The sequence below is a fragment of the Panthera onca genome, chromosome X (genome assembly GCF_046562875.1).
Source record: "Panthera onca isolate mPanOnc1 chromosome X, mPanOnc1 haplotype 2, whole genome shotgun sequence".
Lineage (NCBI taxonomy): Eukaryota > Metazoa > Chordata > Mammalia > Carnivora > Felidae > Panthera > Panthera onca.
This window is the reverse complement of record NC_138357.1, coordinates 120,242,942-120,265,593: the sequence shown is the minus strand read 5'-3', so window position 1 is coordinate 120,265,593 and position 22,652 is coordinate 120,242,942. Positions and strand designations below refer to the sequence as shown.

General features: G+C 49.6%; 1 protein-coding gene and 1 pseudogene across 1 annotated transcript in view; both read left to right on the top strand.

Moving 5' to 3' along the window:
- Positions 1 to 1,681: 1,681 nt before the first annotated feature.
- PRPS2 (phosphoribosyl pyrophosphate synthetase 2) overlaps positions 1,682 to 22,652 on the top strand; it is a 35,824-nt gene continuing 14,853 nt past the window's right edge. The window contains exons 1-2 of the mRNA XM_081793369.1: positions 1,682 to 1,891; positions 8,492 to 8,675. Coding sequence (XP_081649495.1) covers positions 1,770 to 1,891; positions 8,492 to 8,675 — 306 coding nt within the window. The 5' untranslated portion in view covers positions 1,682 to 1,769. The remainder of the gene's footprint in view (positions 1,892 to 8,491; positions 8,676 to 22,652) is intronic.
- Positions 13,909 to 14,061, top strand: LOC145714802 (U2 spliceosomal RNA; annotated as a pseudogene).

The window sequence follows — 22,652 nt, the reverse complement described above, 5'->3', positions numbered from 1 at the left end:
GGACCTAAAAATTACAGCAATATTGTTAGTAGAAAATGTTATTAGGAGAGTTTAAAAATAATTACATTAGCAGACTCATTCAGTAAAAATTTTAGACATATGGTTGAGTATGAGCATAAATCTCATTGCCATGGTAATTAACTGTAAAACACAGAGATAACAACTCACTGCAAGGAGGGCTGGGTTGTTCTTTTCTTTTTTAATAATAGAGCACATACACGTCCCCAGGAAGAATGGAAAATGCTGCCAGAATGGGTGCTTTGGACAACTTTTGGGTAAACAGGCGGATTCAGGAGTTTAAAGAAAAGCACGTGGACCCAGATGAAACATCCCAATTACATGAATAATCCCAAGAATCCCCCAAATCCCAATAATATGAGGTCAGTTTACAGCGGGCTACAAGCTGCCTTCTGTGTGGACGGAGGGCCAATTGTTGGCAGCGAAAACCCAGCCATTTATCCGACCTGTTTAATCTGTTGTCATTGAGAAGCATTAAATTGGCCAGCAGGACTAGCACGTGGGGCCCACATTCTCATGTAATACATTCCTTTCCTCTACATTTGATTTGTGCACAGAGGTTGGCATTTGCTTGAGAAAACCTTTCTTGCTCCCTTCTGCAGGGGGAGAGGGGAAGGAGCAGGCTCAGGGGCTATGGAGAGGGGTGGCTGGGGACCACCTGGCGGGAGCGGGCAGGGGGCAGGGTGAGGTTCCTGGGGTCAGGCCAGGAGAACCCACTGGCTGGACGTTGCAAAACTGGCCTGAGGACTACCTGAAGACGAGGAATCTAGAGGGGCCTCGGTTTGCTCCCATTCACCATCAGCATGCAGAGTAACCCTGCCCCTCCATGTGTGGTCAGGTCTCAGATGGCCACTGGCATTGGCGGCTTTTTTCAAGGGCAGCGGGCAATTTTGTAGCAGTTGAGGCACCAGCGAATTTTGACTAAGGACTAGATAGTACATAATTTAGGCTTTGCGGGCCACGAGGCAAAATGGAGAGGTTATTACGTAGGTACTCACACAACAAGAGAGACAACAAATTTTCACAGTGGTTTCATGGACAAAATACAAAAAATAAAAATAATTTAGTACAGCTTTTTGCAGTACGCACCTACTAAAGAGAGGAAAGGATTTATTTATTTATTTATTTATTTATTTATTTATTTATTTATTTATTTAGGGGATACTATTTTTCTTAACTGGGGTGCGATGGCAGGACAGGTACGATCACACAGATTGCAAATGTTCATGTGTAATTACCATGTTTAGCGCTCCGGTAGAAATAGGCAGCGAGGGGGATCCGGCCCCGCGGGTCAGAGTTTTACAGATCCCTGGAGCTGAACACCAGTCGTCTGCAATGGGTATGGGGGTACTCCGTGTTGGGGGGCCCGCTCCCGGTTGCTAGGTACGTCCACAGCCTCTTCCCGCACCCGCCCGCGGTACCCAGTTAATCGGGCTCATTGGCCCTCCCTCTCGAGGCTGGACGGGAAGGTCTAGAACGGGGCCGAGAGCTCTCCCTCTACAGCCCCTCCTCCCCAGCTCCGCTCCCTCCAGCTCCCCCAGCTCCTCCTCCTCCCCCCGGGTCCCGCCGCGGCGCGTTCCGGCTCCGCCGCCCCGCTCCGGGTCCACCAAGCCCCGCCCCCGCGAGCCCGGCTCCGACTCCGCCCCTGCAGCTCCGCCCCCTCCAGCTACTTTCCACTCCGCTCCTCCCTTGGTCGACAGCCGCGCTTTCCCGCTCGCGTCGCAGCCTCCGGTGCCACTGCCGCCTCCGCCATGCCCAACATCGTGCTCTTCAGCGGCAGCTCGCACCAGGACCTGTCCCAGCGCGTGGCCGACCGCCTGGGCCTGGAGCTGGGCAAGGTGGTCACTAAGAAGTTCAGCAACCAGGAGACCAGGTGGGGGCCGCGCCGGCGGCCGGGCCGGGCCGGGCCGGGGAGGGCGCCGGGCGCGCGGCTGCGGGGCCGGGCCGGGCCCGTCGCCGCCCCCCCCCCCCCCCGCCTCCGCTCCGCACCCCGGACCACTCCGCGGCCGCCCGCTCCCCCTTCCGGGGCGGGACGGCCACGACGCGGCCTCCGCGCCACCGCTGCGGCGCCCAGGAGACGCGGAGGAGGGCGGCCCGGGGCCCGGAAGGGCGACCTCGGGGCGGTCACCAGCGTCGAGGAGAGGTGGGCGCAGCCGGCGGGAACCGCCTGGGTGCAGGGCACGCGGCGACGGACGCCTCTGGGTGTGCTCGCCCGGTGCTCCCGGATCCGCGCGTGGCCGGTCCTCTACCCGGCTCCGCCCACGCCCTCTGCCCGCCTGTGCCCTGCATCCACCTGGGGCCCGTCTGAAAGCCGCGTCCCCTCCCTGACCGGGAGCTCTGATCCCCGCGGCGGGCGGGGCGGGGGGGGGGGGCGTGGGTGTTGTAAAAGCTCCCGGGTGACCCTGCGGAGCAGCCGGGGTGCAGAAGTCCGGGTTAGCCAGAGGGGGTGTCTGTGCGGAGGGCTTGAAGAGCGTGAGAGCTCCAGAGGGCACGTGCTGGTGCCCCTGAGCGTCCTCTTCAGTTTTCTGCCCCAAACACGACACACTTTCATCCTCTTCGTAGGCCTGGGACTCTGCTGTCTCTAGCAGCAAGGCCACGCATGGTTCGGGCGTAACTGCCACCTGTGTCTCAGGTCCAGGAGATGCGGTCACCTCTGTTCAGTGACGTCAGGCTGGTGGCCACCCTCGGAAGCGCGACAGGGGCCCCGTTTTCCACCTGCCTGAGTCCACCCAGCTCTTTGAACAATTTCAAATTGCTCTGTTTTTCTTCTCCCCCTTAAATGCTTAGCCCTGTACACACTAAGTCATGTATCTTTGGCAAAGATCCAGTTCAACCAACACTTTCAGCAAGCGATTCTGGAACAATTGATGCAGGCTGCCAAAAACAAACAAACAAACAAACAAAAAACAAAAGCAAAAAAAAAAAACAACAACAGTCCCCCATCTATACTTCCCACCATGTCAAAAATGAACCTGAGAGGCATTGCAGACTTAAAATGTAAAACCTGGAACTAAGCATTTCTAGAAGAAAGCATGGGAGAAAACCTTGACGGCCTTTGGCTTAGTCAAAAATTTCTGAGCTCCTGGGGAGTTCTGTTAATACATACGGGGAAAATGGTGTGTGTCGAGTCAACTTTTTAGGCTATATGAAGCCCCTTCTTGCGGGTGGGAAATCGCAACACGTAGTCCTGCTGATTCTGTAAGTGAAGAAACGTTTGGGAATGGGTAACAGGTGGCATAAATGCCAGGAGTCCTTCAGCCAAAGATTTCCGCTTTGTGGAGTTTCATACAGAAGCCCTGGAGGGCTCTGGAAAAGGAGAGCGTAGCTAGGTTTGAATGTTGTGATGTCTGGCCAGTCCTATTTAGGTCTCAGGAGCTCTAAGAAGAATGGGGTGATAGTTTCTGTTCAAGAGCTGGCGTCGTGTAAGTAGGGGAGAAATGTCTGGGCGAAGTAGATTTTGAAAGCAAATTTGTTGCCCTCCTGTGTTATCACCGTGCAACGCGATCCTGTGCCGCCGAAGAGCCGCAAATCTAGCTCGGAAGTCCGTCGTGAAGTCATTGTTGGATTTCTGTTCCAAATACTGGATGTACTGTTGGGTGCAACTCATTCAGGCATTGAAGTACGATTGTTTGTATGTTTGTTTTAACTCCGTTTTATTTGCTTTCCAGTATTTTATCACCACCACCTGATAAGTAGAAATCGTGAGGTCTGGAAAACCACGAAACAGGATCTCTGGGAATTGCTTCTACAGTCAGATTACATGTTTTTTGTTTTGTTTGTTTTGTTTTTTAAGTAATCTCTACGTCCAAGGTGGGGCTCAGACCCATGACCCGGGGATCAAGAGTCTCCCGCTCTACCGACTGAGCCACCCAGGTGCCCCAATATTATATGTTTTTAGTACTTAGAATATAAAACGTTAGCTTCCTGACTTTTCTCCTTCCCATAAACTGTCTAGGCCCAGGGGTTGATTTGTACAAACAGTCCTGTCTATACTAGCTGTTGTACTAGTGATCTGGTTTTTACTGTGTGGTCCCAGGGATGAGACACAGGGTAAAAGGAAGAGAAAAATGATTCAGCTCACCTAAGACGCCCCTTCCTGAACGTCTCCCCTCAGCTGGGACCAGAAATCTGCTTTGATGTCCTGCTTATCACTCCTTCTGTTCCCCACTTTTTTTTTTTTTTTTAAGATTTTTTTTTTTGTAAGGAGTCTCTACATGGGGCTCGAACTCACAACCCTGAGATCAGGAGTCGCCCACTCCACCAACCGAGCCAGCTGGGCATGCCCACCCCGACCCCCCACCTCATCGGACACACAGGGCCTCCTGATTTTCCCTTCTCATCTCTGAATCATTTGAGGTACAGCAGAGAGATGCCCGCCCCAGCTTCGCTATAGACCACTGAAGTCCCACCGTGAAGGTGTCTGCGGGTCTGTTCTAACATTTTAGCCCCGGTCACTTAACCTGCCCACAGGGTCGTTCGCTGATACCGAGAGACCCCACATTCTGGTTATCTATTGCTGTGTCACAAGTCACCCGGAATTCAACAGCTTAAGACAGCAATTGTTTATTTCACTCCCACACCCACAGCCTGGGCAGCACCCCGTGTGCTGGCATCTGGGGCAGTTAACTGGGGGTGGCGGGTCCACTTTGAAGACGGCTCGCTCACACGGCTGGTGATTTGGTGCTAGCTTTTGCCTGGGAGCTTGGGCCGAAAGCTCAGTCCCTCTCCACGCGGCTGCTTGAGCTTTCCCACAGCACGGGAGGCAGGAAGTGGCCGCAGCCAGTCTCTTAAGGTCTGGACTCTGAAGTCAGTGCATTGTCACCTCTGTCACAATCAGTTGTCGGGCAGAGTCCTCCCAAATCCAGTCCCCCCCCTTTTTTTTTTAGAATTTTTTTTAATGTTTATTATTTGAGAAAGAGACAGAGAGCAAGTGGGGGGGGGAGGGGCAGAGAAAGAGGGAGACACAGAATCCGAAGCAGGCCCTAGGCTCCGAGTTGTCAGCACGGAGCCTGATGCGGGGCTCGAACCCACAGACCGTGAGATCCTGACCTGAGCTGAAGTCGGCTGCCTAACCGACTGAGCCACCCAGGCGCCAATCCCCTTCTTGATGGGAAGAGTTTCAAAGCATCTCTGCAGCCGCCTTTTCATCAATGAGCACACTCACTCATTGTTGAGTCAGATAAACTCATCTGCCTTCTTATTGGCGGATCGGTGAAGATTCTCCATCTGAATGGCAAACGGATGCTGCCTTCTGGCCACAAGTGTTTGAAATTAAGCCCCTACACTAAAGATTGGTCGTGATCATCTTTAGGAGTAGAAGCAGGAAGAAAAGTTGCCATGGTGATAGGATTTTTTTCAGCCTCTGCCGGACTGCTGGTCATGCGGGCCCTGAGGTTCCCCAAGAAAAATAGGCCAAAGAAGCAGGTCTTTTGGGATAAAGCGTCATAACACCAGAGGGTAGCAAGTTTTTTCTGTAACAGGCCAGACGGTAAGTGGTTTAGGCTTTGCAGGCCCGTGCCCTCTGGGTCGCTGCCACATCTTCCGGTTGTGTGGGGTAGAGGTCTGTCACGGGTCACTGCAGTCCTTTCTGGAAGCTCGAGGGGAGAAGCCGTTCCCTTGCCTTTCTCAGCTTCTAGAGGCTGCCTGTGGCCCTTGATTCCTCCTTCCATCTTCCAAAGCCAGCAACGTAGCATCTCTCTGACGCTGCTTCAGTCCTCGTGTGTCTCCCTCTCCCATCTTCAAGGACCCTTGTGATTGCATTGGGCCAACTGGAATACTCCAGGAAAATCCCCCTATTTTCAGGTCCGCTGATGAGTAACCATAATTCCAACTGCCGACTTGTTTCCCCTTTGCCATGGAACTAACATTTTCAGGGATTCTGGGGCTTAGGACATAGACCTCTTTGCAGGGCCATTCTGCCTACCACGCCGATTTCCAAATTGACTTGATTCCACAGTTGAGAGGATGCTCACAAAGGAATTACATTTAGCCCCTTAGAACTCGAAATAGGAGGGAGCACATAGAATTGTGTCTCTCTCACCCTGGGGGTGGTGTCAGACTGGTTCAACTTGAAGTGGGTCATCATTTTCCACTTACCAAAAGTCATTTTCAGATCGGCTCAACTTGAAAGCCTTCATTTTTGTGTTTCGAGAGCCTGACGCGGGACTCGAACTCACAGACCGTGAGATCATGACCTGAGCCGAAGTCGGGTGCTCAAACGACTGAGCCACCCAGGCGCCCCTGTGTTCCGATTATTCTAGTTGAGGTTAGGTAGAAGCTTCTGTTGACTCAATAGACTACTGCATGGATTCCAAATTTTTTTTTTATTTTTAAGAAAGAATCGGCTCTTTAGAGAAAACAATATGATTGGGTCTAGTTGTCATTTAAAATAAGATTCACGATATTTCTTTTTAGAGGGAGCCCCTTTGCAGCTGGTCTTACTGGAATGCTTTCCTAAAAATCATCGTGCTGTGCAGAGTCCTACAATAAAGACCACAGGGCTTATGGGGGAAATGGGGTTGGATGGGGGTGCAGTGATCAAAACTTCAGCAACGTTTTAAAAAGACGCAAATGTCATAGAAATGGTAAAGCACTTTATACACATTACAGGCTTAGCGTAAGCGCTGTTGCAAGTATGGCCCTTTCCTTGGGGAAATGAGTCCGGGGGGGGGGGTGCTGTAGCTTTGGGGTTCTCGTGAGGCGATGGAGGGAGTCTGAAGTGGTATGTCGAGTGGTGATACCAGATGCGGGCGGGTGTGGCCGTTGTCCTGGGGAGGCGGGGCGGCGGCGGCATCGCGGGAGGATTTCTTGAGCGGCTTCTCCATCCAGCTGGGCGCCATCCAGTTTGCTGCAGTCTTATCTCGGGATGAAAGACGGTGGGCAAGCCAACGCGGCCTTCGCGTCCGGCTCGCATTGTTCCTGAGGTATCACTTGGAAGAAGATTAGGCTTTTCAAACCCAGCATCGTAGCAGAGCTGAAGGTCTCCCGGGCGCCTGGCAGTGCTGTTGAAGGACGTGCCCCGGCACGTGCCAGGGACGGGCTGGCCTGCGGGCGTGTTGAGCGCTCAGGATTCTCCGCCCACAAAACAGAAATTGTCCAACATGCAACTTTCAAAGACTTTTGAAGCCCCTCTTCACTCTTTCTCCAGAAGCTACTGGAGGATGCCAACCAAAGTGCAGCAAGAAAGAGGATACAGAAAGTGGGCAATGATGTGTGGGAGAGGGGTGGTGGGATTCCCCCCCCCCCGGGGGGGGGTGGCATCTGTGCACGGGCAGAGAGAACCTGGCTCAGCCTGCGACGGGACAAACACGGGTGGGCCAGTGACATGGATGTCACTCTTGGGGCCTCTGACACAGTGGGAATGTAGACTGTCAGCCAAGCGTTTAGGCCGGAATTTGGATTCACTACTCAGAAAACTTAGCAGGTGAAAAGGTAGGACAATACACTCCAGGGAGAACAGAGCACCGAAAGTTGTGTGTAAAAGGGAAATAGAAACTTGGATTGAAGTTTACTTTGTGGCTCGGCTCTGAGTAGCACTTACACAGTTAACAGTAGCTGTCGTATTTGGTTGGAGTATTGATCTCCGTTGGGATGGTGGGACCAGAAGGCTGCAGGTGTTACAGGCAATGAGAGGTGGGGGGGGGCGGGATAGACTTCTGTCCTCGTCTTCATAGCACGGTGACCACACCTGATGCTTAAAATGAAAAATCAAAATGAAGCTATACAAACTTACTAGTTGGAGGCTTGAAGGGAAATGCCTAAAAACCATACCAAGAGTCCAAACTGGTTGCCTCTGGAATGTTTGTTACAAGGCTTACAGAATGACTTCACTTTGTTTTGTTGTTGTTGTTGTTTTTTTAATTTATTTTGAGAGAGAGAGACAGAGAATCCCAAGCAGTCTCCACACTGTCAGCGTGGAGCCCGACGTGGGGCTCAACGTCATGAACGCTGAGATCATGACCTGAGCTGAAATCAAGAGTCAGACGCTTAACTGACGGAGCCCCCCAGGCGCCCCCAGAATGACTTGAATTTTTTAAGCAGTGTGTATATGTAACTTTAATAAAAGTAAAAACTCAATATACTATTTAGCAGAAAGAAGTCAATGTAACAGGACTGAGACCTATTTCTAACGAGCATAGTGGACCCTCTCCTACATGAAAAGTTCTGCTCACAAGGTGGTCCTCAGCTAGCCTTTGGGAACTTCATTTTGGAAACGGCTCCCCCCATTCCCAGATACGAACAGCTCACCCTACTAACCTGTATGAACAGTGTGGTTAGTGCGGAACACCTGGGGGTCCGGAACTTTGGTACGTGCCGGGCAGATGGAGCCCGTGTGACCAGCCCCCCGATCGTACCCTGGACACCGATGCGTACGGTGAATCCTGGCCACTTATCATACCTAACGGAGCTCCAGGGGACCTCGAAGACAGCAAATATACTTGGCTATTAACAGATGGCATTTTTCTTTTCCCAGCGTCGAGATCGGTGAGAGCGTGAGGGGCGAAGATGTCTATATCATCCAGAGTGGCTGTGGAGAAATCAACGACAACCTCATGGAGCTTCTCATCATGATCAACGCCTGTAAGATCGCATCGTCTTCCAGGGTGACTGCCGTGATCCCGTGTTTTCCGTATGCTCGACAAGACAAAAAGGACAAGGTAGGAGATTTGGGTCCTGTTGGAGGAACCCGCTCTGGGTGAACATCAGCCTTTTTTCCTCCCCTCCCATAGTAACTCAGAGTATCTGGGAAACATTTGCTTTCTATTTTAAGGACTGTGTAAATATGGTATCTCATCCTGGCTTTTCAAAGGTTTGTCTTTGAACCAGCCATTACGTTAATATTTACAGATCTACGTACAGATAAGGCCTATTTTTGCATGTATTACAATACCATATAGCCCTGGTGACAAAATTGTTGTCTATCTCGATGGTGGTGGGTAGAACTAAATAATGCCACCCGCTGAGCACAGAAAACTGGGGAACGGGAATCACATCGCTGGAGCATATCAACGCCAGTATCTCGGTTGTGATTCTATACTATAGTTTTGCAAGATGTTCCCATGAGCCCAAACTGGGTAAAGGGCACAGTGGGACCTTTGAATTGAGGTGAGTCTACAGCTCTCTCAAGATAAAACATGTAATTTAAAAAGATACACCGTTACCTCTTTGTCACCGTTCAAGAAGAACGAAGGTTAACATCGTTGAATTTTTCTTTTAGCAACAGTAGCACTAGAGGAGGCTGTGTGGGTTTCTAGAAGAAATTAAAGATCTAGACCTTGCCTTTGAGGACAAAGAGAGAAGTTGGAATTTCTGGGGAGCTTTAGAAGGGGTTGTATTAGTTTTCCATGGCTGCTGTAACACATCACACGCTGGGTGGCCTAAAACAACAGAAACGTGTTCTGTCACCATTCTGGAGGCCAAGCGTCAGAGAACAAGGTGTCGGCAGGGCCACGCTCCTTCTGGATACTCCGTGCGGGAAGCCTTCTTTGCCTCTTCCGGTTTCCGGTGGCTCCTGGCATTCCTCGGCTTCTGGAAGCGTCACTCTCACCTCTGCCTCTTTCTTCACATGGCCTTCTTCCCTGTGTCCGTGTGTACTTTTCCTCTTTTATAAACAGACAGTCGTTAGGTTAGAACCCATCCTGATCCAGAGTGATCTCATTTTGATCTTTGCCTTACTTCTATCTGCAAACACCCTATTTTTATTTTTATTTTTATTTTTTTTTATTGTTATTTTTAAATTCTCTTTAAGTAATCTCTACACCCAAGGTGGGGCTCGAACTCATGACCCCGAGCTCAAGAGTCGCAATCTCTTCTGACTGAGCCAGCCAGGCGCCCCTGCAAACACCCTATTTTTAAATGAGGTCACATTCTGAGGCTCTGGGTAGACGAGTTTTAGGGGGATATCACTCAAACCACGATAGGGGTCAACCCCTAAGCATTTATCTGCTTTATATCTTACGAATAGGTAGCTGTTCATTCGGGTTCCGTGTGAATCCTTCCATTTTGCAAGACACATGGCTGTTCTGTGATACGGTGACTAATCACGAGAAGGGTTCCCCCTGATACACCTCCATTTATCACCCTAATTTATTTTCTGAAACAACACAGATTTCCAAACAGCATACAAGATTCTCTCATATATGAAAAAAATCCCTTTATAAAGTTGTTTTTCATGTTTACGTATTTATTTTGTGAGACAGAGGGAGAGAGAGAGAATGAATGAATGAATGAATGAATCCATCCCAAGCAGGCTCAGCACTGTCAGCATGGAACACGACATGGGACTTGATCCCACGAACCATGAGATCGTGACCTGAGCTGAAATCGAGAGTCTGAGGCTTACCCGGCTGAGCCACCCAGGTGCCCTCAAAATTCCTTTATAAATTTGAATTCCCATACTGAGGTCCCCCTAAATTATAATGCCTCTTCAGATGTGGTTCCCAGGCCCCATGCTGAATACAGCTGTCTGTTAATTTCTCACTAGAAATTTGATCTCCAGAACTCGATTCTGCAGTTAGATATGATTTACCCTGTATCGATTAGAAGGGGTCAGCATCGTTTTTCTGTAAAGGGGTGTCTGGTCTCTGTGGCAGCAGCTGAACTTGGGTTGTAAATGGCGGGTGTGGCTGGATTCCAGGGCAACCTTTATTTATGGAGACTGAAATGTGAATTTCATACAATTGTCACTTGCCATAAAACGTTCTTCTTTTTTTTTTTTTTTTTTTTTTTCTTTTCATCCAGCTATTTAGTCCTGTAAAAACCATTACTACCTCACAAGCAGCACAAAAACAAGTGGCTGGTCATGAGAGTGGGTGTGTGTGACGTCGTGACCGTGTGTCTGTATCACTTTGTGATGTAGCTTTAGCTGAGGGCAGTGAGAACCTTAAGTCGCATGTGCTGCTGTGAAGTTTTCTCTGCATCTTTAGCTACTAAACTTCCGTTCATTTTTGTCCCCTAAGTATGATCTCTTGTCTTAGGTATTCCTCCCCTTTGTGCGTTTCCATGGGACTGTTAGCGTCTTCACTTTTGTCCATATCACAAAGGAGCCAATGATGTTCTGCTGTTTCTCGTCTGTGTAGCAAGAAGTTTAGTAAATTCGGTATTCTGCGATTTGCAATCGGGTTCTCCTTTTGCTTTGGCATTCAGTGCTAAGATAAGCAGTGCATTGTATCTTCTCGGGTAAATGATTGCTTTCATTGTTACGCGGCCCCTGTCCCGCATGCACATAGCCCTAACTTTTCCTTCACTGATACCAGTCGAGACTGCTGCACGTTTTGCCTGCGAGCATCCAGTTTGCCGTTACTTCTGTTTCCAAGGTTGTGTTTTTCAGACTGTGTTGCTCACGTTCATTCATAATGAACTCTTTGTCGTGTAGACAGACCGGCACTGCTTGGCCCTGGTCCTTTGTGTGCGCCCGTCTCCTGCTTTCCGGGGGGTGTGACCACACTCCTGGCCTCCGGCCTCTGCCAGTGGTGCCCCCCATCCCCCCACCGTGCTGACGAGGACAGCCCTACAGAGTTGCTCAGACACTAGCGGGTTTACCTCTTCTGTGGCACCTGCCTCACTCTTTACCCTGTCTCCTGGTGTGGGACACTTGGGTGCGTGTTCCGTTTGGGGCCATTTTGCACACCTGTTTCCTTTCATGCCGTCTGCATCACATGGTTGTGTGTGTCTTGAAACAACCTGGTACCTATTTTTAGTGTTTCCTTGTGTTTTTTTAATTTATTTTTAAAGTAATCTTGCACCCCATGTGGGACTCGAACTCACAACCCTGAGGTCTAGAGTCGCATGCTCTTCTGACTGAACCAGCCGGACGCCCTTTTTTTTTTTAGGTTTTTATAAAAGCTGTTTTTAGTTTTTAACCCCATCGGACAGTTCCACACTTGGCCAAGCTTAACTGCTGATGGAAGAGATAAGACGTTCATTGTCAACAACGCACAGGCAGGGATGTGGATAGCCATTGAGAGACTGCACGGAGAGCAGCGGAGGGAGGCCTGAATTCAGAAATTGTGTGGCTTATTGTTAGAGATAACTTACTAGAAAAGAAGAAATCGCGGACGGTTGTTGGCGTCCGGTTTCTTTCGCTGCTGTGATAAATTACTATAAACTGGGGGGCTTAAAACAACCCAAATGTTTTCTCCTGCCGTCCTGGAGGCCGGAGGTCGAGAACCGAGGTGTGACAGAGCTGTGCCGGCTGCAGGCTCCAGGGAAGGATCCTGCCTGCCTCTTCCAGCTTCTGGGGGTGGCCTCGCTCCTTGGCTCAAGGCCACATCCCTCCCACCTCTGCTCTGTCTTCTCTTGGCTTCTCTGATCTCCATGAAACCTCCTTAGAAGGAGCGTACCAAGGGATTCAGAAGTGCCTGAGAGAAGTGGCCTGAGCCCGTGAGCAAACTTCATTTACCAGGAACTGGGCTGAGCGATGAGACCCCGAATGTGGGAAAACCCTTCTCCCCACTTTTCACTTTGCTTAGATCGGCTAGAGGCCCTACAGTGTTTGAATGTGACGGGAAGTCACGGGCCACCCTTGCTCTCTGGGCTCAGAAAGAAAATTCTCCTCAGCCACGGGGGGATCCCTGGGCTGCATCCAGCCCACTGGGTTTCTCTAGTCCTTTTCCTTCCCATAGGACTGTGCTACCCATGATGTCTGAGACACGATGAAATTCTGTGTAATTGACCTATTCAGAGTTATGTGCAAAGAAGCCCGTGTGTGTGTGTGTGTGTGTGTGTGTGTATATATATATATATGTATGTATATATGGGCTGTAGCTTTACATATATATGTGTGTGTGTATATATATATGTGTGTGTGTGTGTATACACACACACACATATATATATTTTAAACGTTTGTTCACTTTTTGAGAAACAGAGAGTGCAAGCAGGGCAGGGGCAGAGAGAGAAAGAGACACAGAATTCGAAGTAGGCTCCAGGCTCTGAGCTGTCAGCACAGAGCCCGACATGGGGCTCGAACTCGCGAACCGTGAGATCATGACCTGAGCCGAAGTCGGACGCTTAACCGACTGAGCCACCCAGGCGCCCCGCCCCAGCCTTTCACCCTAATTCAAAACCTGCTTCATGATGTTTAATGTTCCTGCTTCTTTTGAAGCAAGGCCCACACACCTGTAAAGTTTTATTTTTGGTTTCATCTGTATGTGCAAAAAGCCAGGGACTAGCTCAGACAGTGAAGGAAAACTTACGGTTTCGTAAGCCATTACACATCAGCACAATGAGCTGCTAACACGGAGAAAGGAAGCCGATGTAGTAATTGGAAAATGCCTGGTGTATGGTAGTCTGAGCTCTGGGGTCACAACCTTGGAATCAAGTGGACTCAGGTTTGAATTTCAGTACCACCATTGACTCCTTTCGTCCTTTGTAACAGTAGCTTAAACTCTCAGTTTTTAGCTCGCCTGTATATTAAGGATAGTACTGGCTACTTTTTCTGAAGTACTTAGCATATAATAAACATGTGGGTAGACAGACTTTTTCCAAAAAGAGCCGGGTGTCAAATTTTTCCACTCGGTGGACCACCAGATCTCTTGGTCAGCTCCACCATCTTGGCATGAAAGCAGCCATATATGATATGTAGATGAAGGGCTATGTGTCCGTGTTCCAATAAAATTTTGTTGCTGGACATCGCTCTATGAATTTCATGTGTCTTTCAGACATCACAAAGTGTTCTTCGCTGGATTGTGTTTCAACCTGTTAAGAACGTAAAACCCATTCTCAGCTCATAGGTTGTGCAGAAACAGACCACAGCCTGGGTTTGTCTCCTGGGCCGCACTTGGCCGACGCCTGCTGTGGTGGACACTCAATAATTGCTAGTTTCCTTCCCTGGTAAAAACAGTATGACGTGGGCAAAGCTGGAAATCATTACATCTGAGAGGGCAGAAGATTGCTTCTTGGCCTTTTGGCTAAGATCAAGTGTAGTATCTGAGAGGATAGAGGACTTGAGGCTTTTTTCAAAATCATTTTCAAGGTTATGTTCTCTTTTCAATTATCAAATTGTTTCGATTTTTTTACCTGGAAAAAGTGAGCACAGTTATCTTGATGTCAGTTTCTGTAATCTTGTAAATTTCTACCGCTTGTCAAATGTATGCTTTTAGCAGGGCAGCGTCTGATACGTTGATTAAGATCTGGAGCATCCAGAGAATCTTGGTCATGGCTGGGCCGCCTCACAAAATGTTTGACTTTTCTCCATTTTTCATCAGGGGAGTTGAACGTTTTACTTTTGGTTGCTGTTCCTTAACGCTACCTTTGTTGAAATGCCATGCTGATTGTTCTCATAGTGGCTGTAAAGTCGGTTAACTCGCAAATCTTTCCTGCAAGATTTAGTCGGCTCTTGAGCCAAACTCATAGGACAAAACCCAAATTTGTAAACAAGGTCTGGAGAAGGAAATCAGAAAGTATGAGTTTAGAAATGACCTGTGGTTTGGATCTCAGAAGTAGCAAATGCGAGATACCACGGAGGAATGTTTTTGCCCATTATAAAATTGTAGGAAGAGCCCCACTTGGATTAGCGTCGAGAATCAGATTGTATTACAGAGAAGTCCCGGTGATCAATTTGTTCTTCTAATTATCCTGAAATTGTGTTAAGCTAAATCATTCTCACAGTCATTGAGGCAGATAACTAAGCCTTGAAAACTGGACGTGGTAGAGTTTGTGTTATTAGATGTTTTCACTTTCTGGAAACCTCCACTGTTCACATTTTGAGGTTGGAAAGAATGTATGTGCATGTTATATATGTATTGCTGACCTTAAAAGTAGAACTACCAGTTATTTTACTGCAAAAGGTGGGTTTATTCAAGAATTAAAAAACAAACAAACAAACAAACAAAAAAACGTAGGCAGGGCACCTTGGTGGCTCAGTCAGTTAAGCGTCTGACTTCAGCCCAGGTCACGATCTCACAGTTTGTGAGTTCGAGCCCCGTGTCGGGCTCCGTGCTGACAGCTCGGAGCCCGGAGCCTGCTTCAGATTCTGTGTCTCCCTCTCTCTCTGCCCCTCCCCTGCTCATGCGCTGTCTCTCTCCGTCTCTCGAAAATAAATAAACGTTAAACAACTAAACAAACAAAAGTAGGCAATTCTGGAGGACACAGGAAAGGTACGCTTTTGAAGGAGCAAAGGGGGGTAGTTGGGTTGTGATGAGTTAACAACTTCAAGTCAGTTGGAGAAAACTGGGGGTTTGAAGTATGGTGGCTCTTCATCGGCGGAGCTGTTGTCAGGGATGAGGAAAACATTTCTCCCTCCCGCTGGAGTAGTGGAATAATCAGTGTCCATGTGCAAGGTCGAGTCTGCCTCTTCCCGTTGAGTCTGCAATGAAGAAGGCATATGGAAAGGCGTGAGAGCTCCCCCTCCCGAAACCTCCCGAGTCCATTTTCGTGGGGGTTCCCATTACTGCTGTTCACATTCCCCCCTTTTGATCAGGATCTTTCCTTGGAAGCATCGCAGATCAGCAGTCAGGTTCTCTGCATTTAGTGGTTTTATCTCTCGGTGCCAGGAAGGACCTTCTCTGGTGGTCACGTTCTCACCTCGGAGGGCGGGCGAGTACACAGCAGTTGGAAACCACTTAAGCCACACTGAGCAACAGGGAGGGTTGGGAGGGACAGCCCTCAGGCATTTTCCCATCTGAAGTCTGTACCTTCTCAAGACGGTGAGCACTGAGCCAGCATCAGCTTAGGGGGCACATCCTTTCTGCGGGGGATTGATAGACAGCAAGTGCACGGTCAGAAGCAACGTGACCGTTCCAAAGTGTATGTTGGTTCTAAACCAGAACCCTGGGTCTGAAGATATTTACAGGCCCTGTTTGGACTTAGGGAAGAAGGGTTTCTCGCTGTGAAGGCCATCCCGGGGTCATGTTGCCTCCCGAAAGTCATCTGCTGAGGTGGCTATGCACCCAAATCGTGAACTATTGTAAGAGCACACAGAACCGAGTGCATTTGGGAACCTAGGGCCCACCTGTAACCATGAAGCAGTAGTTAGTGAGCCCTTTTGCGAGAATAGCAACACTTTAAGGACGTTTTAAAACCCTGTTGTTCTCTCAGAAGAGCTGTTTAGAGCCTTGTGTGTTGTCAGTAACAGCCCGTAAAGTTGTGGATTCAGAAACCGTGAATCTGGATAAGAATCCAGAGTCCGTTCCTAGTTTAGACAAAAGAATGGCTTTTGTGGATTCTGAGCTTCCTAACCCTTCGGAAACGCTCACCGGATCGTAATGAGGCGGTTGCTGGAAAGGTCATCATCAAAAGAGGTTTCCCCCTTTGGAAGAGATTGGGAAATGCTGATAAAGGGCATTTTCTTTCTTCAAAAGAAGTGACAGTGAGAAAAAAATACACAGGCCTGGGCCAGACGGCTTGGGAAAGCAGTCTCCCCAGATGTTGTCGGCTTCGGTTCCAGGAAATCATGTCACCAGATGGCATGCAGGTCCCGTCAGGGTTTGGGGCTTTCTTTAGATGTGTCACATGGACCTAAGCGTCGGCACAGGGGTCGGTGAACAGATCCTGATAAGGGCCTTTCCAACGAGTTTGAAGACTCTTCGTGGAGGCGGTGTCTTTCCCCACAGACAGATCCTCCAGGTGGCAAAGTGTGAGGAGTTAAGATCATTGTCTCCTGTGCGCCAGGAAAAGATTGCTCTAGCAGAGCATGGGTGTGTTTCATAGAAGCAACCAGACCTTTACGGTGCTGACGATGTCTCCTTTTATCAACTGTGGGTCAAAGAGGGAGGGGCCAGAATGCACGGTCATTCCTCTGTCTCCAAGGGTGACAATGTATGAGTTCCAAAAGGGGGACGATCTGAGACACAGTCATTTTTTCTCACCAAATTTTAGCCGCAGAAGAGGCACTGGCCTGTCTACAGGGGGCGCTTCGGTCCAGTGAGGAAACATACAAACCGTGACTGAAACATACTTCTATCCATGAGATGGGGGGAGCTGCGTGAAATCCATTTGCCAAACCTCAGTTGGTCCACTGAGACAAGCCAAGTAAACCAGACCCTTCTTGCGGCCTTCCTCATATGTTCCCATCGATATGGGTTCGTGAATGCTATCATTCTGTCAGTACGCCGATGGTTGAATGTGTGCGTGGCGGGACATAGAGGGAGCTTTAGAATTTCCGGGAGGACCGGATCGTGATTTGGTCCAAACCCGAGTTTGCTTTCTTTATTCAACCGATAGTTGTTAGTTTTCCAGATATTGACTCTCCTCTGGGGCTAATTGTTGGGCATCTCCGGTCAACTTTTCTCATTTGTCATTTGAAAGAACGTCCCTTTGGAACATGCCAGAGGTCTGGGTGTCAGTCTCCTTGAGAGCAGCACGTGGAAATACCAGCAAGGTGGTATCCCTTGGCCCCCAGGGGGTCGCGTCTGGAACCCCTGGGAACCTTCGTAGCCAGAGCTACCGGCAAAAGTATGGTACCCAATAGAGGTTGGATGCAGGGGCCATTTTTAATCTCATCCCCGCTGGGGGTAAGGAAACCTTGTTGCTGCCGTCACATTCCAGAATCATGAGCTACCCCAAAGGCATACTGACTATCAGTATAAATGTTTGTGGTTTTGCCCTCGGCTAAAATACAGGCTTGAGTAAGAGCATGTAAGTGAGCCTTGTTGGCCGAAGTAGCTGAAGATAAAGGTGACAGGCCTCAGGGACTTCAAAGGGAGTTGTAGTAGCATGTCCAGCATGGTATTTACCATTTTTACTCTTTTTTTTTTTTTTAATGTTTATTTTTGAGACAGAGCATGAGCAGGGAAGGGGCAGAGAGAGAGAGAGGGAGACAGAGAATCCCAAGCAGGCTGTGTGCTGAGAGCAAAGAGCCCGATGCAGGGCTTGAACCCACGGCTTGTGAGATCACGACCTGAGCCGAAACCAAGAAGTCGGGCACTTAACTGGCTGAGCCACCCAGGTGCCCCTCCCATTTTTATTCTTTAAGAACCCTTAGTAAGCTGGGAAAAGTGTGTATCGGTGAGAGGTGTTTCCTGTAAGTTGTCACCCAGAGTCCAAAGGCGATCTGTCAGCCTTAGGCACTTGGGAGGGGCTTCATCAGGGGAGGGGGGAGAAGGTGGCCCAGGTAAGGCTCTCGCAGTGAGAGTTACTTGGATGAGGAGTAGTTAGCAGGGGTGTCTATTAGGTTTGCTCTTTCTATTTCATCAGTGGCCTGGACTAAGAGGACAGTGGCAGGAATGACCCTGGGGCAAGGGGACTGTCCCCCAGCCAGAGGGGCTGGTTGGCTGTAATACCCATTGGGGTGATGTTGGGGGAGGACTCGAGGGCATCCCCTCACCTCTTGCTCACAAAAAGGCAGGTTGCTAATTAGGATGTCTGAGGGCAGGGGCTTTTGGTGGACTTCGCTTTCAAGTCTCAAGGGGCTGTGTCATCCCCCTCTTTGCAAATAGTAGGGTTAGGTTTGTTATTTTTTAGTAAAGCACACAGAGGCTGAGCCGTGCGAGGGACGTTCCGAATCCAGTTTCGACAATAGCCAGCCAGTGCAAGAAAGCCTTGTGATTGGCACTTAGTTTTAGCTTTGGAGAAATTGAGGATGCCTTAGAGTCTACCTGGATCCAAATCTGGTCTGTGTTCTGGGATCGTGTACCCTAAATATCAAAGCCTGAGTTTGAACAAACTGTCATTTTTGTCTGCGGAGACTTTCATGTCCCTTTAAGGCCAAAGGTTTTAACAGGTGGATGTTGTCTTCCCATGTAGAGGTTTGAGAACGGGGACAGAAGCAAAGGGCCTGTGTATTGTGACAAGATAGTGCCGGCAGAAAACTTTGTGTCATCCAAATCATTTTTTAAGGTTTGTGAAGGGTTAAGGACTCTGTGTAACCCTGGGGCATTACTTTCCTGGTGTCTTTCCATCCTTCCCAAATGAAGGTAAAAAGATACTCGCTATCCTTATCAACTGGCATATGGGAACAGATCCCTGGGAATGGATGTCAGTAGCCCGTGAGGGTTGGGAACAGTGGGGTGCCACGGGACCCCGGTGCTGTTCAGTGCTCGGAGGTCCTGGATAGAGTTCTGTCCTTGGCCGTTGGGTTTTCTCACAGGTAGAATTGGGGTGTTACAGGGACCAGTGCAGGGGATAATGAGGCCCTGAGCCTTGTAATCCTCTGCGGTGGGCATGATGCCTTGAAAGGCTTCTTTGTGTGTAGGCTATTAATTCTAGGGATCAGTTTGAATCTTGATGGGAGGTACCCTGTGGATTCTGCTGGTGTCCGTTGAAGACTTTGCCCATAAAGAGGACGGTAGCTGAGCCAGTAGGAATAAATGATCAGCGATCGGTACCCCCAGCCTCTGCCACAGTGCCATCAGAGACAGAGCATAGGAAAAGATGCCAACGGGTCATCGATTTCCCCCTGTTGGCTGTTTTGGTTACTACTCTCAAATTCTAGAATTATTTTCCTCTTTTGGGAGAGAGAAATTCCGGCATATTTTTCTAAGAAATCTGGGCCCAGTGAATGAGTAGGGAGGGGTGGAGGAACCAGGGAAGAAAGGGTGTATATCTCTAAAAGGGCCTCGACAAAAGGGAGCCGGTTCGGAGATGGGAGCCTGTTGAGGTTGACCAGAGACCCCCACTGTTGGAAGTGTTTTAGCGCTCCGGGGCAGGGGCTGATTTACAGCTGTGTCGGGAACGACAGAGACTTCTTCCCAATCTGGATAGTCGTTGCTGCGAGCTGATCAAGAGGGATGATTGGGAAGAACACCTGGAGCTCCTGGCAGCCCCACTGTAGACAGCAAGACGGAGTCACTCCTGTCCGGCAGGGGCCTGCGTCGAGCAATGATACGAACGGCTGAGGGTACTAACAACGGTGAGCTCTCCCCGAGACCGGCACCGGCTGATGACGCCCCAGAACCGATCAGCAGCAGAAGCAGGGGAGGGGTGCAGGTGCCCAGGACTGACCAAATCCCTTTAAAAGGGGGAGGGCTTTTGCAGTGGTCGGGCCCCGCAGACGTGACCCTGAGCGCCTGAAAAGGGAGCTGCCGCCGAAGGCTCCGGCCGAAGAGAGCGGAGAGCCTCCACCGCTTGAACAGAAGGAGCGGGAGGGCCGAGCGCGGACCCGGCCCAGGGCCTCCTCTCAGCTGTGCGCCCGCACACGGACTTCGCGGCGGCCTCGTTCACTTCCTACCGCCTGTGTTATCTCGATCGTCGCGTGCCTCCTCTTAGGTCCTGCGCCGTGTGCGGGGAAGAGGCCAAGTTAATCACGGGCTCCAATGTCACTGGGTCTGGAATCCCGAACCCGCTTTCTCATTACGTTCACCTTGCTTTAGGACCGAGCACAGCTGGCGCTGCGCAAAGACCCAACTCGTGCGTGCGCCTTCACGGCGTGCTCGCGACAGTTGGCGTGGTCGGCAGGGAACTGAGTCACAGCCGAGACCAGGGGAGATTGCCTCGGAAAGGCACTTGGAAGGTTAAGAAGGATTAAACCGTTTGGGGACATTGCAAAGATAAATGCCACTACTGGCCAAGTTAGCCTAGAACTTGGCAGAAACACGCGAACAGAAAATGTGGAAAAACCTGTATACGCATGCGAGGTATAAGTGGGAAATAGAGCCGCACACGGTTCAGAAGTTGTGAATTGCAGCCAGTAGGTTGCAAAAAAGAAAGAAAGAAAGGTCCGGGCACTTGGTAAATACCTAAAAACGATGGTGAAAAGGGCAAAGCCCTTCGTGTCCCAGGCGCCCATTGCACGGGTACCTACCTTACTGATGAGAACCATCCCGCAGTTAGACTAGGAACAGCAAAGGGGTGAGGAGCTAGCTAATAGACTAATAAGGAAGGACAAAGCCATGAATAGTTTAAGTTTCAAGGACGAAACACCCTTGGGACCCCGGGACCCCCATCCTGAGGACCCAGGAGACCATGATGACCCCTAGGGGGGTGACTATCAAATCAGACTCTGCTTCTGCGGGTTAGGGGCTTTGGGGTGTCAGCTGGTGCTGGTCTTGGTGACAATCTTGTAGCTGCAGTGCCCTTAACTGTTGGCATCATTGCTGGATACAGGCTCCTGCTTGACATGAGTGACTCCATCTTGCTGTCTACACCCATCATGGGGAATTAGGACGTTGGAAAGGAAACGGTAGCAGAAACTACGCTTGTGGTTTTGTTTAGGAGCCTTCATCTGTTGGAGCTGAACATTGAAAATTTTAGCCCTCTTTCTTCTAGGTGACTCACCTAGGCAAGCTAGTTTGCCAGGTTAGTCGAATCTGAAGTGGTCAGTTGCCCATCCCATCCTGGTCATCTTAACGAAAGGGGAAAGATCCTGGAGCAGTGATTCATAAACATGGACTTCAATGTTACCCCGATGGATTCAGCACCTAAAGGAAGACCAGAATTTTCTTTAAAGATAGTTTGGAGTCGATTATAATAATCGTGAATGGATTCATCAAGCTTCTGTGTATAAGCCTGAATTTTGTTCCAGTCAACAGGCTTAGGAAAAGCCATTATAATTGCTTACTGGCGATTTCCAGCAAGTTTTCTAGCATCTTGCCAAAGGGTAGGGGTCTGTTTCTCTAAATCCTGCTCAGGATTTTCCCACTGGGCTAGTTTCGCCCAACGAAACTAAGTTTGAATATTTGGTGGTGGGAGGGTGCGGGGTGGAGAAGAGGCCTCAGAAGCCTTTTTTTCTTTTTAATTGTTTGCCTCCTTCAGTTTATAAATTGTATCTTGGAGAGAGGCAATTTTACATTCCCGAGAGTGTTTGGAAGCTTCAAAATACCAATTAAAATAGAAATCCCATTCAGTTTTGTCATTTTCGAACCATGGTTGTTGTCCAATTCAGCTTTGAGAAAATTAAGTTTGGGGAGATTGAAAGTTCCCCATAGTGGCCATTGGAGTTCTAAATTACTTCTGGTTAAGTCAGTCCATTTATTTATAAATGTGCGTGTGGAGGGCCCATAGTGCTTAAACATAAAACCGGCCAGAGTCCCAGTGGGTGGCAGGGCAGTGGGTGTCCTCAAAGCGCTCAAAACATTTCGGTGACTGGGATCCCATTTCTTAGAGGGTTTTCGGGAGCCAGCCTGGTTCCAGAAGGAATCGGATGAAAGTCCCGCACAGCTCTGGGAGGCGCAGTTCCAGTGGAAAGTCTGATTTTGAAAATGAAATCAGACCGAAGGCCAGCCTGGTTCTGAAAGAGGACTTCAACCGTCTGCATTCTTTCCTCAGTCTACTTTCTAATTAAGTTCTCCTCTCCAGCTTATCTCTTTTGTTTTATTATTTTTTTAATGTTTTATTTAGTTTTGAGAGGGCATCAGTGGGGGAGGGGCAGCGAGAAGGGGGGAGACAGAGGATCCAAAGCGGGCTCTGCGCTGGCAGCAGCAAGCCGGACGCGGGGCTCGAACTCACAAACCGGGAGATCGTGACCTGAGCCCAAGTCTGACGCTCAACCAACTGATCCACCCAGGCGCCCCTCCAGCTTCTCTCTTAACTCGGGCAGAACGCCCTGAGGGCACAGCATCCCCTGATGGGAACCCAAACTTACTGCTCAAGCAGTAAGGACCTCCCTGTGCCAGCAAGACCCCCGTGATGGACCCCAAGACAAATGATTGGTTGCCCTGACCTTCACTACCCACCTGCATGTACCCCCCACCTTTGCCCCGCATTTGCCTTACTTAAACCTAGAAGTGTTCCTGGCACTTTGCAGACAGTCTCCGAGA